Below are 16,265 nucleotides of genomic sequence, written 5' to 3' on the forward strand. Positions count from 1 at the left end.
CAGAGGTCAGCGACATTCAACGTTAAAGAAATAGTGTTTTCAAAGTATCCCTCCCACAACCCACATTCAGAGATTTCAAGACATGTTAGAGGTATACAAACGTTGAGGTATGACAACAACAAAGGTCTTATTACGAATCATATGAGAACACCAGACAATTTTGTTGTTAGTACCAAAATAATGTGACTCGTGATCACAGCCCGGCCGGTCAGTCTCTATTCATCAATATGGTTTGTGTGCAGTCTCTCTTTGTGAATGTAGTGGCCTGAAGCACTGGCTTTATCAAGAACTACAACAACGGTGGACTCACACTGTCGTCTCCATGATATTATAACATGGATACATAGTAAGGCCACAATTTTGTGTGTGCTATAGTGTGATTGTTACTTAGTTGAGCTGAACGTATTTTGATGTCCAACGCATCTGACTTTTTGTGTCATCTGCCTCACGTTTTATCACAGATAAGACATGATTGGAGATAAATAATGAATAAATCAGCTTTGGGAGGCTGTAACGTTGCTGCCAACAACTTATAATAATATATCTATCAGGATCTACATGATCAAGTGCCTATACAAAAGTTAACCAGAACGGCAAGACATTGTCACTTGAAATTAATGCAAATGTCGGAATCTGTGCATAAGATGTAAACTTATAGGCAAAAAAAAAAAAAAGATAACTGATGAGGACAAAAAAAAACAATGACAGTGAGTATCATAACAGACTAGTATAGCAACTCTCTATGTCCAAATCAACTCAAAGTCCTCTTGTAGCAGCAGTTCAACAGCAGTCCGACTGGCTGCATGTCTTAGTAAACGTAGTGTGCTAACATATCAGGTCATCTTCTACGCTACATTTATGTGTTCTAATAAATGCCCCACGAGACTACTTGTTGACAATGTGCTAGAAGAAATAGTGCTCTGTAGAGAGGTTTCTTCTTTAAATGACTCAATGAGGATGTTGGGAACACTACATCGTCTTTGAAAGCCACATTTAGGGACGGCGGCAGAGTATTTGGGGAACATCATCTCGTCTTTTCAACATGAAAGCATGCCGTGTGACGGCGCCTTACTAGACAAGTCGTCTCTTTTCAAGTGCAAGAATGTTGAGACAACTAGCAGAGCAGCACTTCCCTTCCAGGAGATGCCCAAAGATTCCGTTAAGCATTTGTGTCTTTCCACTGCGCTGATCTGAAGGACTTTGCAGGACATGCATTGCTTGTGCAGGTAGTAGTCTTTGAAGAGACCTGGTGAAGTACTGTAAATGTAAGAATCCATGTCATCATTAGTAGACTATGCACGACTGTTAGTTCATGGAGTCTCTCCACCAAGGTTGGGATGCTTTGGTGGACTTGGTGGTTTCAATTTCCTGTTTAGTTCATTTATTGAGTGCACTCCTGTCAAGTTAATCTTCGGTCTGTCAGTGTCTCACTTCATTATCAATGAGGCTGTCTTCTCCAGACTGAAAGTCCTCGTTCAGACCATTTTCCACGTTAATTATTTCCTCGTCCTGTGACGAGCCTTGACCGTCCTCCTCGCCGCTGCCTGATCCGGCTTCCTCTGAGTTTCGATCTTGCAGAACCAGAGCAATGTACATTTGCTGTAGAGGAAGAGATAAAAACAAAATTAAGTTGTGTGCCAAGCAGACAACACAAAGAATAAATAGCGTTCAGCTAGCAACACATTAGGCCCGGGATATATATATATTGATTTTATCTATAAATTTGAGTTTTTTGTTGAAGACTATTTAAAAAAATTATGATTGTAGCTGAGATAGGCTCCAGCGCCCCCCGCGACCCCAAAGGGAATAAGCGGTAGAAAATGGATGGATGGATGGATGTTTCTACTCTTGCTTCAGCATACTTTTTGTACCCAGGAGCTTTTGTAGCTTCCACCCGCTCCCTTGTTTCCATAGCGGCACACCTGGCAAAACATGGCTAATACAAAGGAATGCAAGAAGTTTGTTCCAAAGAAAAGAAAAAAGTGTTGTCAGAAGTTTGGTTGTGAGGCAATTAGCATAAAACAAATGATTGCAAGCTGCTAAGTTTGTTTAAAAAAGGCAACAGCACAACAAATTTATTATTCCTGCATCTGCAAACGAAGCCTCCAGCAGAGTGCAGGAAAGAAATGCAAGTCTTTATGAGGCGAACAAGACAACAACCACTTACTAAAACTATAGTTCCCTCAATGTTTTACTTGATTATTTATTTGCATACAATGTTTAAATACTACAATTGTATTTACAAAAGTATTTTATTCAAGACAGAAGTTTCAACTCTGCACTTTATTAATCTCAATGTTGGAGATTATTATTTGAATGCAATGTGCAATGCTACATTTTTGTTAACAGAAGTAATTTGTTTTGCGTCTAATGGGAAGCTCTAAATTGAGTTTTTTGAAAATAATTTCATTAAAAGTACAATTATATCTTGTCTAAAAAAACAACATACAAATTAGAATTTTGCTAAGCGTTGGATGGAGTGTATGCAGTGACATTTAAACTACTAGTATTTGATCAAAGCATCTGTTGTACCAGAACTTCAATAATAATATTACTTTGATGGTTGACTTTAATCATGAGTAAAGTTGCTCTCCTTCATTTTCTTTTTAGGGTAAAAAAAAAAACACTAAAAAAGGAGATTCATATGGAAGATAAATCATTTACATGAAACGTTTATGTAATATGGTATATAATATGTTTTTTAACATGTACAGCACATGTCAAGTGGCAATGAATAAAACAATGCTGGCCTATAAATTAGGATGTGCTGATCGATCAGCCACCGTTCAGTATCGGCTGATTTTCATGAAGTACGTGATTATAATTGCTGATCAATGCCTTTCAAAACCAATTACAGTCGCCGATCCCCTTTGGCTGACATTGTGTTGATTTTTAGTCCTACATCTGACAAGATAGCAGCTAATTGTGTGTCTTCATACACAGTGGAGCACCAAATTGATAATAATCATCTATTTTTCATCAAATAATTTGCATTTCTTTGTATCTTAAGTAGCATTGTCACGGGAGAACGAGGCTAAACAAGTAACACACTAAGGCTGCAACGTAATTGATTTAAATCGATCAGAAAAAAGCTTTGATTCATATTCTGAGGCTTTGATTAATTGTTTAATGAGTACAACTATATAAACAAATGAATAAAATCTGTACCACGTGGAGTGCCCGTAACTTTTAATAAGCGGACAGATGGTGTGTGGCTTCAGTGATCTGTTTGGCAGCGGACAGCAGAGAGTTTATTATTTTTATTTTTTGTTGATGTACACGTTTTAAAATTTAATGATGTGCATTTGTTAGAAAAAAAGAATGAAGGATATGGCAAGCAAAAATGTTTAACTATTTTCCGTACAATATGCACTGAGGCTATAGAGTGTGTTTTATCCGATTACTCAATTAATCAAACAAACAAACAAACTAATCGATAGATTAGTTAATTACTAAAAAAATTGATAGTTGCTGCTGCAATACAAACAGAGCAAGACAGGAACAGGCATGCTAATACCTAAACTAAACACTAAACTAGATTTAAACAACACTAAGAAATAAGTGATTTATACACTTTAAGAAGAGTAGATAGAACAGCATTAAGTAAGCAGCTATTAACATGAAATTAACAAGAAGATTAATAGGAGTCTCGAGAGAAGATGATGTAACAACTGTTGGTGTGTCAGCATTGTCAGTACACAACACATAAGAGGATGGCGGATCGATGTATACCTTTTTGGTGTCGTTATCAAAGGTAGTATCAGTATATGAGCGATACCACAGTGATTAGAGCTCTTTCTTTATTGTCTAAAAATATTTTTTGTTAATGAAAACTCAGGGACTAATTATTTGGACACAGGACTTTGAGGGCAAAAACCACATAGTTTAAATTAGTAGTAGATGGTAGTTTTTGCATTTGTTTAGTTATTGTGTACTACAAACCCAGTTTCCATATGAGTTGGGAAATTGTGTTAGATGTAAATATAAACGGAATACATCCATCCATCCATTTTCTACCGCTTATTCCCTTTGGGGTCGCGGGGGGGCGCTGGAGCCTATCTCAGCTACAATCGGGCGGAAGGCAGGGTACATCCTGGACAAGTCACCACCTCATCGCAGGGCCAACACAGATAGACAGACAACATTCACACTCACATTCACACACTAGGGCCAATTTAGTGTTGCCAATCAACCTATCCCCAGGGGCATATCTTTGGAAGTGGGAGGAAGCCGGAGTACCCGGAGGGAACCCACGCAGTCACGGGGAGAACATGCAAACTCCACACAGAAAGATCCCGAGCCTGGGATTGAACCCAAGACTACTCAGGACCTTCGTATTGTGAGGCAGACGCACTAACCCCTCTTCCACCGTGCTGCCCCCGGAATACAATGATTTGCAAATCATTTTCAACCCATATTCAGTTGAATATGCTACAAAGACAACATATTTGATGTTCAAACTGATAAAACATTTTTTGTTTTGCAAATAATCATTAACTTTAGAATTTGATGCCAGTGACAAAGAAGTTGGGAAAGATGGCAATAAATACTGATAAAGTGGAGGAATGCTCATAAAACACTTATTTGGAACATCCCACAGGTGAACAAGCAAATAGGGAACAGGTGGGTGCCATGATTGGGTATAAAAGTAGATTCCATGAAATGCTCAGTCATTCACAAACAAGGATGGGGCGAGGGTCACCACTTGGTCAACAAATGCGTGAGCATATTATTGAACAGTTTAAGAAAAACCTTTCTCAACCAGCTATTGCAAGGAATTTAGGGATTTCACCATCTATGGTCCGTAATATCATCAAAGGGTTCAGAGAATCTGGAGAAATCACTGCACGTAAGCAGCTAAGCTCGTGACCTTCGATCCCTCAGGCTGTACTGCATCAACAAGCGACATCAGTGTTTAAAGGATATCACCACATGGGCTCAGGAACACTTCAGAAACCCACTGTCAATAACTACCGTTGGTCGCTACATCTGTAAGTGCAAGTTAAAACTCTCCTATGCAAGGCGAAAGCCGTTAATCAACAACACCCAGAAACGCCGCCAGCTTCGCTGGGCCTGAGCTCATCTAAGATGGACTGATACAAAGTGGAAAAGTGTTCTGTGGTCTGACGAGTCCACATTTCAAATTGTTTTTGGAAACTGTGGACGTCGTGTCCTCCGGACCAAAGAGGAAAAGAACCATCCAAATTGTTATAGGCGCAAAGTTGAAAAGCCGGTATGGGGGTGTATTAGTGCCCAAGACATGGGTAACTTACACATCTGTGAAGGCGCCATTAATGCTGAAAGGTACATACAGGTTTTGGAGCAACATACTGTATGTTGCCATCCAAGCAACGTTACCATGGACGCCCCTGCTTATTTCAGCAAGACAATGCCAAGCCACATGTTACATCAACGTGGCTTCATAGTAAAAGAGTGCGGGTACTACACGGGCCTGCCTGTAGTCACGACCTGTCTCCCATTGAAAGTGTGTGGCGCATTAGGAAGCCTAAAATACCACAACGGACACCCCTGGACTGTTGAACAACTTAAGCTGTACATCAAGCAAGAATGGGAAAGAATTCCACCTGAGAAGCTTAAAAAATGTGTCTCCTCAGTTCCCAAACGTTTACTGAGTGTTGTTAAAAGGAAAGGCCATGTAACACAGTGGTGAACATGCCCTTTCCCAACTACTTTGGCACGTGTTGCAGCCATGAAATTCTAAGTTAATTATTATTTGCAAAAAATAAATAAAGTTTATGAGTTTGTAGTGCATTCAATTGAATATGGGTTGAAAAGGATTTGCAAATCATTGTATTCTGTTTATATGTACATCTAACACAATTTCCTAACTCATATGGAAACGGGGTTTGTATATTTTTGTTCAAACAACTGTATGTAATAAAAAAAAAAATCAGGAACTAGTTTCAATATTGTGTTGATATTGTTTAATGGGCAGTAGCTAGCACTCACCATAAATAAATGAAAACATTTACAGTTAATAGATGTGATCGGTATCGGCTGACCTTACCCATGGGTGTAGAGATGTCCGATAATATCGGCCGATAAATGCTTTAAAATGTAATATCGGAAATTATCAGTATCGGTTTTGTTATTATCGGTATCATTTTTTAAATTTTTATTAAATCAACATAAAAAACACAAGATACACTTACAATTAGTACACCAACCCAAAAAACCTCCCTCACCCATTTACACTCATTCACACAAAAGGATTGTTTCTTTTTGTTATTAATATTCTGGTTCCTACATTATATATCAATATATAACAATACAGTCTGCAAGGGATACAGTCCGTAAGCACACATGATTGTGCGTGCTGCTGGTCCACTAGTAGTACTAACCTTTAACAGTTAATTTTACTCATTTTCATTAATTACTAGTTTCTATGTAACTGCTTTTATATTGTTTCACTTTCTTTTTTATTCAAGAAAATGTTTTTAATTTATTTATCTTATTATTTTTTTAAAAAGGACCTTATCTTCACCATACCTGGTTGTCCAAATTAGGCATAATGTGTTAATTCCACGACTGTATATTTCGGTATCGGTTGATATTGGTATCGTAATTAAGAGTTGGACAATATCGCAATATCAGATATCGGCAAAAAGCCATTATCGGACATCCCTACATGGGTGATCAGAATCGGCAGTATAAAACCCTGATCGGGTGTTGATTAGATATATGTATAGAGCATTAAAGGAAATGTTAGTGAAATACAGTTAAAACTCAAAAACACTTAACCCCCACTGTAAATTATATTGCATTTACAAAATTGAACAAAATATTAGCTGTGTTTCCATTGCAGTTTTTCGCAAAATAATAGTGATATTTATAAAATTTCGATTAAGTACATTTGCGACTTGTAAGTATTTCCATTAAATGGTGTTTTGTGTCATGAGCCTTAGTTCTCGTAAAATCTCATCCCGTGAGACTCCGCTTTGAGGAAGATATTGCAGCCACTGCTCCGTGATGTCAATAGAAAACAGCGGCAGCAGGTGATTACTCAAAGGCCCCCTTGACACTTGTTCGGGCATGTGGGTGTCTTCGAGCCTGCCGGTCGGCCTCTATTACAGGAAAGGGACCCGCGAGACAGCCTGGTGTGGATCGGAAGAGAGACCAAGACAACCCGTCTGCCCGAGTTGTCCTGCATTGGCGCCCCGCCGGTTCAATATTTTAAAAAAAAAAGTGTTTTTATCATTCTTTTGCAAAAATCTAAAACATCAAAACGTCTCAAAAACCACCCCATGAGAGCGCAAAAATGTTTTAGCGATATTTGAGAGGTTTTTCGAAATATGGGCGTTTCCATTACCAGTTTCTTATTTCGATATTTAGGTTTTGCGCATTTCTAGGGGTAATGGAAACGCAGTAGCAAGCTATACTCAAAGTTGTTTTCAATACAGCCTGAGTTTCAGTATGTTCCATGTACTGATATTCTAAAGCAGGGGTCCCCAAACTACGGCCCGCATACGGCCCCCCAGCGTCCAAAATCCGGCCCGCGGGAAGTCCCAAGTTAAAAAAATAAATAAATAAATGTTTTTCTTGTATAATTATTTTTTAAAATTTGTCCTTACTAGTCCATTTTCTACCGTCTCCTAGCCACTCAGGCAAATCATATTGTCTAAAAATGCCTTTTACCATCGATAACGTGACCTGCAGCAAGTGCGCTCTTTAAGTCAATTAGTGCGCGAGGAATATATATATATATATATATATAGCTATATATATATATATATATAGCTATATATATATATATAGATATATATATATCGATAACGTGACATGCAGCAAGTGCGCTCTTTAAGTCAATTAGTGCGCGAGGAATATATATATATATATATATATATATATATATATATATATATAGCGCAGCCCCCCAGCGCAGCCCCCCAGCGCAGCCCCCCAGCCAAATTGTTTTACCACAATGCTGCCCCGGAGTCAAAAAGTTTGGGGACCCCTGTTCTAAAGTATTTTATCGATTTTGATTATTTTTTGCACTTTGGAAAGAAGCTGAAGTAACTCCACGCTTATTGGTCCCAGCTTAATAAAAACGTTCTTTCGCAAATGTTCGGAGCTCACTGCATGTGCGGCCCTGCGTTACATCATGAAATAAAGTAAACTGGACTACTTACTGCTGCTTTGTTGGAGTCAGTCGTGCACTCTACCTGACCATTCTCCGTCTCCTCCAATTCTCCTGTGTCAATCTGAGACACAAAAAGCGCATATAACTTCTGTTAATTAAAAATAAAAAAATAAAAAATGCAACAAAAAGTCAAAGGGACTATTATCATTGACCCAGTTGTTACCTTATAGTTGTGAGCGCTGAGATATTTGAAATGTCCAAAACAGACATGAGAAAGGCAGACAGTAATTGTGATGATCAAAACTATGAAGGTGAACATGGGGATAGCAGCTGAAAAACCTGGGAAAGAAAAGTGAATGCATTTTAAAGTCTCATAGATTGTGTCATGAAGATGTGTGGCCTGTAGATGGCGTACTATCCTACCAGAACGCATCGTGGAGAAGAACAGCAGCCAGAAAAGGCAAAGAATTGGAGCAGCCACCACTTGGTTGACCGCTCCAGAATGTATTTTCTTGTCCAGTTTGGAAGGTAGGTAGGCATAGTACATGTTGTACCTGTCTGCTAGGTGTTTGAGAAGCATGTACATCAGCCCTGCACGGAGAAATAGAACATCCTATTAGTGTAGCTGATGAGAATCTACTGTATATGAAAAACAGAACAAGATAATTGCATAAAACAGCAGAACTAACCAAAGGGGACAATGATGGGGCAGGTGATGCTGTAGGTCATAACCACTGTGAAGACACACATCATCCACGCATAAGCCGCGCCAAACTGGAACTCGTAAGCTTGATGCTGCAGCAAGACAGGATAGTAATAAAATCATTGGTGATCAATATACAGGAATTACTCATGAAGTTTGCAGGTCTGCCCAAATTCTGTCTTTGTTTTAATGTCCCAATTAATTGTTTAACACTTTTTCAGGGTGGTCAAAATTAGCAAGTTAACTCTTGTGATTAATCACAAAAAACAATCATGTATGGAGCAGATTAATCACACCATATATTTTGACTGTACATGCTCCTTTACCTCCAATGTGGATGGTTACCTGAAAGAAGGCACTGGTTGTAATAAAGTCAGTGATCAGGTCAATGCCTACATCAGTGCAAAATTAGTGAGGAGACTCCAACTGTTGTCCTCATGGGACAATTTCACTCCAAAATAAACCCTGACAGTACTTTATAACAGGGGTCCCCAAACTTTTTGACTCAGAGGCAGCATTGGGTTGAAAAAAATTTGGCTGGGGGCCGGGCTCTATATGTGTATATGTATATATATTATTCCTCGCACACTAATTGACTGAAAGAGCGCACACTTGCCGCTCACTCGCTCGCCCGACACTGCGGCGCGATGATGTCACGTTATCGATGGGAAAATGCATTTTTAGACAATATGATTTGCCTGAGTGGCTAGGAGACCCAGAGAGTAACAAGCGGTAGAAAATGGATTAGAAAGGACAGATTTAAAATAATAATAATTTAAAAAACTAAAAAAAACTTGGAACTTCCCACGGGACAGATTTTGGATGCGGGTGAGCCGTAGTTTGGGGACCCTGCTTTATAATATGAAAATTACATGTATTAAACTAAAACTTTTTTTTAAAATTCCTGGATGACAATCTGACAATTAAATTGCATTGTGTCATAATATTGGGGTCCTAAAGTTATTTTAAATTATACAAGCAAGTAATAACCTGTGATTAATCAGGATTAATCCTAATTCAAAGCGTGTTTTGACTCAAAACAATAATAATGTGACAGCACTACTTTTTTATACAACAGATCATTCTTAATTTATTTTTAACAGTGTATTAATGTAAATGTGAATGGTTGTCTGTTTAGCTGTGTTGGCCCTGTGATGATGTGGCGACTTTTCTAGGGTGTACCCTATCTTCCGCCCGAGTGCAGCTGGGGTAGGCTCTTACTACACTGTCATCAAGATTTGAGCAAATCAATGACTTGAAGTTAAGTAAAACAATTAAAACATGTTTGTATATGACACTGAGAATAAAACAACATTAGAGTACAAATATGGGATCTTGTTCATTTTAATTTTGCAAGCAAATTATTTGACTGTGATTAATCATGATTCATCCTAGTTTAAAAGTGCGATTAATATGCTTAAACAAATTAATAATTTGACAGCACTAGTTATTTGGTATAATATCTATAATAAACATTTTTGAAAACAAGTTACAGATTTAAAAAGCTAATTTTGGTTGCATGGAGATGACCTAAAAACGTACTTTTTAAAAATCGATTCAAGATTAATAAGAATCACGATTCAGATATGAATATATTTTATTGTGCACCCCTCATTGTCTGGCTGCTTGTCTCATGAGCCAATCTTGAACTTTGTAAATATGTGATGAGGGCAAGGATGTATGAAGGAGTAGTATCTTTTCTGGATGGCCCTAGGGCATTTTACACGGGTCTCCCCATATCTAGTACCATGAGTAGTGCAACACACGTCAAACAGTCAAAAACATGAGCTTTCCTCATGGTGAAAACCGACCATGTGTCTGTACCTGGCGCCACTACTATAGCTAAACATGGCAGATCTAGGGGAGACAACCTTGATAAAAAAAAGTGCTGAAGACAGACATGCTGGGCCACAGCGCGCACAATGACAGCATGACGCAATACACTTACAATGGATACAATTGGTAAGCAAACAAAACCTTGTAAGCTTTGCTTCTTCCTACTCATTTTCGAACATATGCAATTGGAACCACGTAACGTTCCTTTATGTGACTTATTACCGTAGGCATGTGTGAAACAAATAAACCGTACTTATTGATTCCTACAACTTTTCAAATTAAATGTTTTTTGTTTTTTTACATCGTTTTAACGCTTTAGCAAAACATTTTCAACGTCCCATGTGAATGTACAATATATAAAAGTATGACTTCACAAGTACCAGCCGCAGCACAACATTGAACTCAAAAAGTCTTACGTGAGGATATGTGTTAATTAGAAAGCTCCATTATACCTACAGTGTTTCCCATACATTCATTTATACGTGGCAGCCGGGCACAAATGAATTTGGACTGCCATGACTAGATGTGCCGCAACACAAATAGATTGCAGTCTTATGGGAAACACTGACTTGGTAGTAAAATATCATGTTAATGCGTGGTTGTCAAGACGACTGCATACGAACCCTCTTGACATTCCTACGTTCAGCTGCAGATCTAGCCAGGCAAAGACGAATCATGTACATAAGCAGACCAGGGATCCTGAGCAGGTCCATGGCATTTCCAATAAATGCAGATGCAATGACATAGTTCACAAAGAAGGCTCCATTGTCAGGAAGGAAGACACACCTAAAGAAAAAAAAACAGGTTATTTTTAAATTAGGTCTATTTTCAGCAGACCTATTCAGTTACAGTAAATAAACATCCTACTGTAAAAATAGTTTTAGGTGTGATTGCATGAAACGTGTGATTTACATCATTAATGACTACTACTATGTTATATTCTACAAATAATTTCAGCATTTTAATTCACTGATACATTTTCAAAGTGCCTTAACCTTTGCGAGAACTTAAAACAAAAGTAGAGCAACTTAAACAAATATGTTCCAGTGCAAAAAAGATTGAACAGGGTAAAGCTTGTGGCATATACAGTAAGTAAAGTGAATGACTGGTACAAAGCTTAATTTAAAAAAATAAAAAAATCTGGGTGATATGTATGCTACTTACTCAAACCTCACTTTAGCATCTGCCAAGAAACTTTTGTCAAAAAGCCATCGAAAGAAAAGATCCAAACTGGGGAATGAAAACAGAAATGCGGAAGCATTTAAACTGAGCTATACCTTGCTTAATGCATATTTTTTATATTTTATATATACCTGCTTAAACCAAGGGATGGCAGTAGGAGGACCATGAATATTAGGAAAGTGTAGCATTTATGCATAGTGGTTCTATTCTCTACAGACCTGGAAGAAAAAGAATACAAGATCAGAATCAGTAGTGAAATTACATAAACAGGACACTTGTACAACGTTAGAACATCCTGGGCAGATGATTGAAATAAGTGAGAACCTTACCGGGTCCAGTGGGCTTCAAAGAAGGCAGAGTAGTAAACAATTGTCGGAAGTAAGGCAGAGAAAGACCACAGGAGGAGGGTGGGGAAAAACTGAGTAATAATTGGATTCTGTGGGATAAACAAATAGACAGTGACATGTTGAGACTTGGCTAAACTGAGCATTTGAAGTGAGGTTAAAGGTTAGATCAACAGGAACATGTTTTTATGAAACTTCTAATCAAGGCTCTTGAAAATTGTATGGATTACTGCGCAAGACAGCAGAGACAGTTGAGATCAACTGTCAGTTTCCTGTTCCCATTCAAACGTACAAGGATTATTATTCTATGTAGAAGCAAGTGGAATGTAGATTTTAAATGCTATCTTACCCTAGCTGCTCAAGATAACTAGGGTTAACGGTCATATCAGTACATACAGTATTTGTCAGCACTCGACTGGTTGCAACTTTAAACACATTTTCTTGACAGATAATCAGTGATTGCGTCATGGGGACAGCACACAGTCAGTCCTCTGCACTCGTTTTTACTGTATTGTTATTGTTATTTTATCACTTTTGCAGATCAAAATAATTAGTATTGGGTTGGATAAATCATGCTCTGCAAGAGTGGTTAAGATGACAATCCGTCAATTATGCAAGACACGAAGAGCACTTATAACATTCTGGCTCACGTTTAAGTACTCCACTGGTTTGGTGACATTAAACTTGTCCATGGTGGAGATAATGACGGCTGGGGTGGTGAGGAAGAAGAGGAGCAAGAAGAGGACACAATTGATGATCAAGCAGCGGATCCACCACGAGAATCCCCCCAAGGACAGATGCTCCCTATAGAGATGAAAGGTTACATATCGGTTAAATTGACATTAGCTAGCACTCATGTCTGCTTAACGGATATTTCCAATGCTGTCGCTTTAATTCCAACTCACCAGTAAACATTGTGCGGATCAGGGGCGTAGTTTACAGTCCAATTGTGTGTCTGCAGTTTCTCACTGAAAGCAGAGCTTTGAGGTTCTCTGCGACAGTGGCAGCCTTGAAATTTGCAAGCATTAAAGTCCTTCAAGATACTGCAATAAAAACAAATTTAAAACAGTTACAAAAAGAAAAAAAAGCTCTAAAATGTCATCATCATTTCACTTGCATAGCAGTTATGGACTCGTTTTGAAAGGTGACAAATGCCATTCCCAAGGGTTTCCTGTTGACCTTCTCTCTCTCCTTCCTGGAGCCATCTTTCAATTGGGCTTCCAGCTTGGTATAATAACTCACTGCTTCTTCCTGTAAATGGCATGGGGAAAAAAAGGATTTGTAGTAAATTTTGGTTGTAATTACTTACACCAACAAAAAGCAATATGTCATTTGGTAATTTCAGTGTTGCTTTTAACCTTATAATTTCTTGGTTCTATATGGCAGACAACCAGCTTTTTCTTTGTGTCCACAAATAAACATTGAGTGAGAAATCTTTAATAGTATGTTTCGAGTAAAGCAAGGAAATATCCTTCTGACCTGTTCGCAACCTTTGATGATGCAACAGCAAAGATGTCCGCACGGCTTTGGGTTTATCATGGTGGTGATGTGCTCTTTAGCCTGCAGATCAAGGAAGAATTTCTTGCTGCGCTCTGCCTTCTTCCTGCATGCAAACAAATATTAGGTCACGCTAAAAAGTGAGTCAGTCAAGAATATCAGGATCAGTTTTCAAATAATACGCACAATTTTTATAGAAGCTAAACACACATATTCCTCTGTGTGGAACTGGTACCTTTCAGAGTTGAGATACATTAGCCTTGCCACATTGTAACAGATACGAGCTTCCAGCACGGTACAGTTTTCATATGCCTGCCTATTACAGAAAAGTGAGAGACAAAATATTAATACAATAGTCTTATAGAACATAAGTTATTTATTTCTTTAATAAGTTCAGCCATGTACCAAAAGGAAATATTGCAACAATAAAATGCTTACGAGTTGCAGCAAAGACATAAGGGAATACCGGCTACTGAAATGCTGGTGGGATAAGGGTCAATCCCCTCCCCCTATAGTAGCCAATGACACATGACTTGCATAATTCCACTCATCTGGCTTCTATTATAGACATTTACACTTATAAGCCTACCATTGTCTTGTAGTTGTGGGGAAAAAACAGTATTAAGAGGAAAAGGCATGTCCCATACGCTCTAATACAGTTACAGGCTACATAAGCGGGCAGGAAATGAGAATCTATACAGGAGATGTTATGAGAAGTTCAATGCAAAATTAACAAACGGGCAGAAAAAAACCCTTCTTACTCAAAGTGTTGCTTTATGTCTGTTTCCTCTGCATATTTGGAGATTCCATTAACAAATAGAGTCCGTTTTACCTGCATTCAAATGGAAAAAAAGAACTGATAAATGTCATGTGCCCTGTGTCCAAACTTTTTCCGGCGATGGCCACATTCAGAAAAATTGAAGGATGGAAGGTGCCACTTTAAAAAAGGGATGTAACGATATTGAAATTTCATATAACGATTATTGTGAGCAAAATGATCATAGTTATTATTATTATTATTGTGGTATTGTTGAATGGGCTCAAAATAGTAGCTATGTGCACTAAAATCTTTTAACCAAGTTTTTTTATCCATCCATCCATCCATCTTCTTCCGCTTATCCGAGGTCGGGTCGCGGGTGCAGCAGCTTAAGCAGGGAAGCCCAGACTTCCCTCTCCCCAGCCACTTCGTCCAGCTCCTCCCGGGGGATCCCGAGGCGTTCCCAGGCCAGCCGGGAGACATAGTCTTCCCAACGTGTCCTGGGTCTTCCCCGTGGCCTCCTACCGGTCGGACGTGCCCTAAACACCTCCCTAGGGAGGCGTTCGGGTGGCATCCTGACCAGATGCCCGAACCACCTCATCTGGCTCCTCTCGATGTGGAGGAGCAGCGGCTTTACTTTGAGCTCTCCCCGGATGGCAGAGCTTCTCACCCTATCTCTAAGGGAGAGCCCCGCCACCCGGCGGAGGAAACTCATTTCGGCCGCTTGTACCCGTGATCTTGTCCTTTCGGTCATAACCCAAAGCTCATGACCATAGGTGAGGATGGGAACGTAGATCGACCGGTAAATTGAGAGCTTTGCCTTTCGGCTCAGCTCCTTCTTCACCACAACGGATCGATACAGCGTCCGCATTACTGAAGACGCCGCACCGATCCGCCTGTCGATCTCACGATCCACTCTTCCCTCACTCGTGAACAAGACTCCGAGGTACTTGAACTCCTCCACTTGGGGCAGGGTCTCCTCCGCAACCCGGAGATGGCACTCCACCCTTTTCCGGGCGAGAACCATGGATTCGGACTTAGAGGTGCTGATTCTCATCCCAGTCGCTTCACAATCAGCTGCGAACCGATCCAGCGAGAGCTGAAGATCCTGGCCAGATGAAGCCATCAGGACCACGTCATCTGCAAAAAGCAGAGACCTAATCCTGCAGCCACCAAACCAGATCCCCTCAACGCCTTGACTGCGCCTAGAAATTCTGTCCATAAAAGTTATGAACAGAATCGGTGACAAAGGGCAGCCTTGGCGGAGTCCAACCCTCACTGGAAACGTGTCCGACTTACTGCCGGCAATGCGGACCAAACTCTGGCACTGATCATACAGGGAGCGGACCGCCACAATCAGACAGTCCGATACCCCATACTCTCTGAGCACTCCCCACAGGACTTCCCGAGGGACACGGTCGAATGCCTTCTCCAAGTCAACAAAACACATGTAGACTGGTTGGGCAAACTCCCATGCACCCTCAAGGACCCTGCCGAGAGTATAGAGCTGGTCCACAGTTCCACGACCAGGACGAAAACCACACTGTTCCTCCTGAATCCGAGGTTCGACTATCCGGCGTAGCCTCCTCTCCAGCACACCTGAATAGACCTTACCGGGAAGGCTGAGGAGTGTGATCCCACGATAGTTAGAACACACCCTCCGGTTCCCCTTCTTAAAGAGAGGAACCACCACCCCGGTCTGCCAATCCAGAGGTACCGCCCCCGATGTCCACGCGATGCTGCAGAGTCTTGTCAACCAAGACAGCCCCACAGCATCCAGAGCCTTAAGGAACTCTGGGCGGATCTCATCCACCCCCGGGGCCTTGCCACCGAGGAGCTTTTTAA

General features: G+C 39.9%; 1 protein-coding gene across 3 annotated transcripts in view; it reads right to left on the minus strand.

Moving 5' to 3' along the window:
* Positions 1-647: 647 nt before the first annotated feature.
* The window catches only part of LOC133657296 (CSC1-like protein 2), a 29,304-nt gene continuing 13,686 nt past the window's right edge, over positions 648-16,265 (minus strand). For all 3 annotated transcript variants that reach the window (XM_062058452.1, XM_062058451.1, XM_062058450.1), the window contains 15 exons: positions 14,425-14,495; positions 13,899-13,979; positions 13,646-13,769; positions 13,284-13,417; positions 13,072-13,209; positions 12,817-12,970; positions 12,152-12,258; positions 11,954-12,040; positions 11,805-11,870; positions 11,264-11,426; positions 8,791-8,896; positions 8,525-8,692; positions 8,325-8,440; positions 8,151-8,222; positions 648-1,599 (listed from right to left, as the gene is read on the minus strand). In XM_062058452.1, coding sequence (XP_061914436.1) covers positions 1,420-1,599; positions 8,151-8,222; positions 8,325-8,440; positions 8,525-8,692; positions 8,791-8,896; positions 11,264-11,426; positions 11,805-11,870; positions 11,954-12,040; positions 12,152-12,258; positions 12,817-12,970; positions 13,072-13,209; positions 13,284-13,417; positions 13,646-13,769; positions 13,899-13,979; positions 14,425-14,495 — 1,767 coding nt within the window. In that variant the 3' untranslated portion in view covers positions 648-1,419. The remainder of the gene's footprint in view (positions 1,600-8,150; positions 8,223-8,324; positions 8,441-8,524; positions 8,693-8,790; positions 8,897-11,263; positions 11,427-11,804; positions 11,871-11,953; positions 12,041-12,151; positions 12,259-12,816; positions 12,971-13,071; positions 13,210-13,283; positions 13,418-13,645; positions 13,770-13,898; positions 13,980-14,424; positions 14,496-16,265) is intronic.

This window comes from Entelurus aequoreus, linkage group LG09 (genome assembly GCF_033978785.1).
Source record: "Entelurus aequoreus isolate RoL-2023_Sb linkage group LG09, RoL_Eaeq_v1.1, whole genome shotgun sequence".
Classification (NCBI taxonomy): domain Eukaryota; kingdom Metazoa; phylum Chordata; class Actinopteri; order Syngnathiformes; family Syngnathidae; genus Entelurus; species Entelurus aequoreus.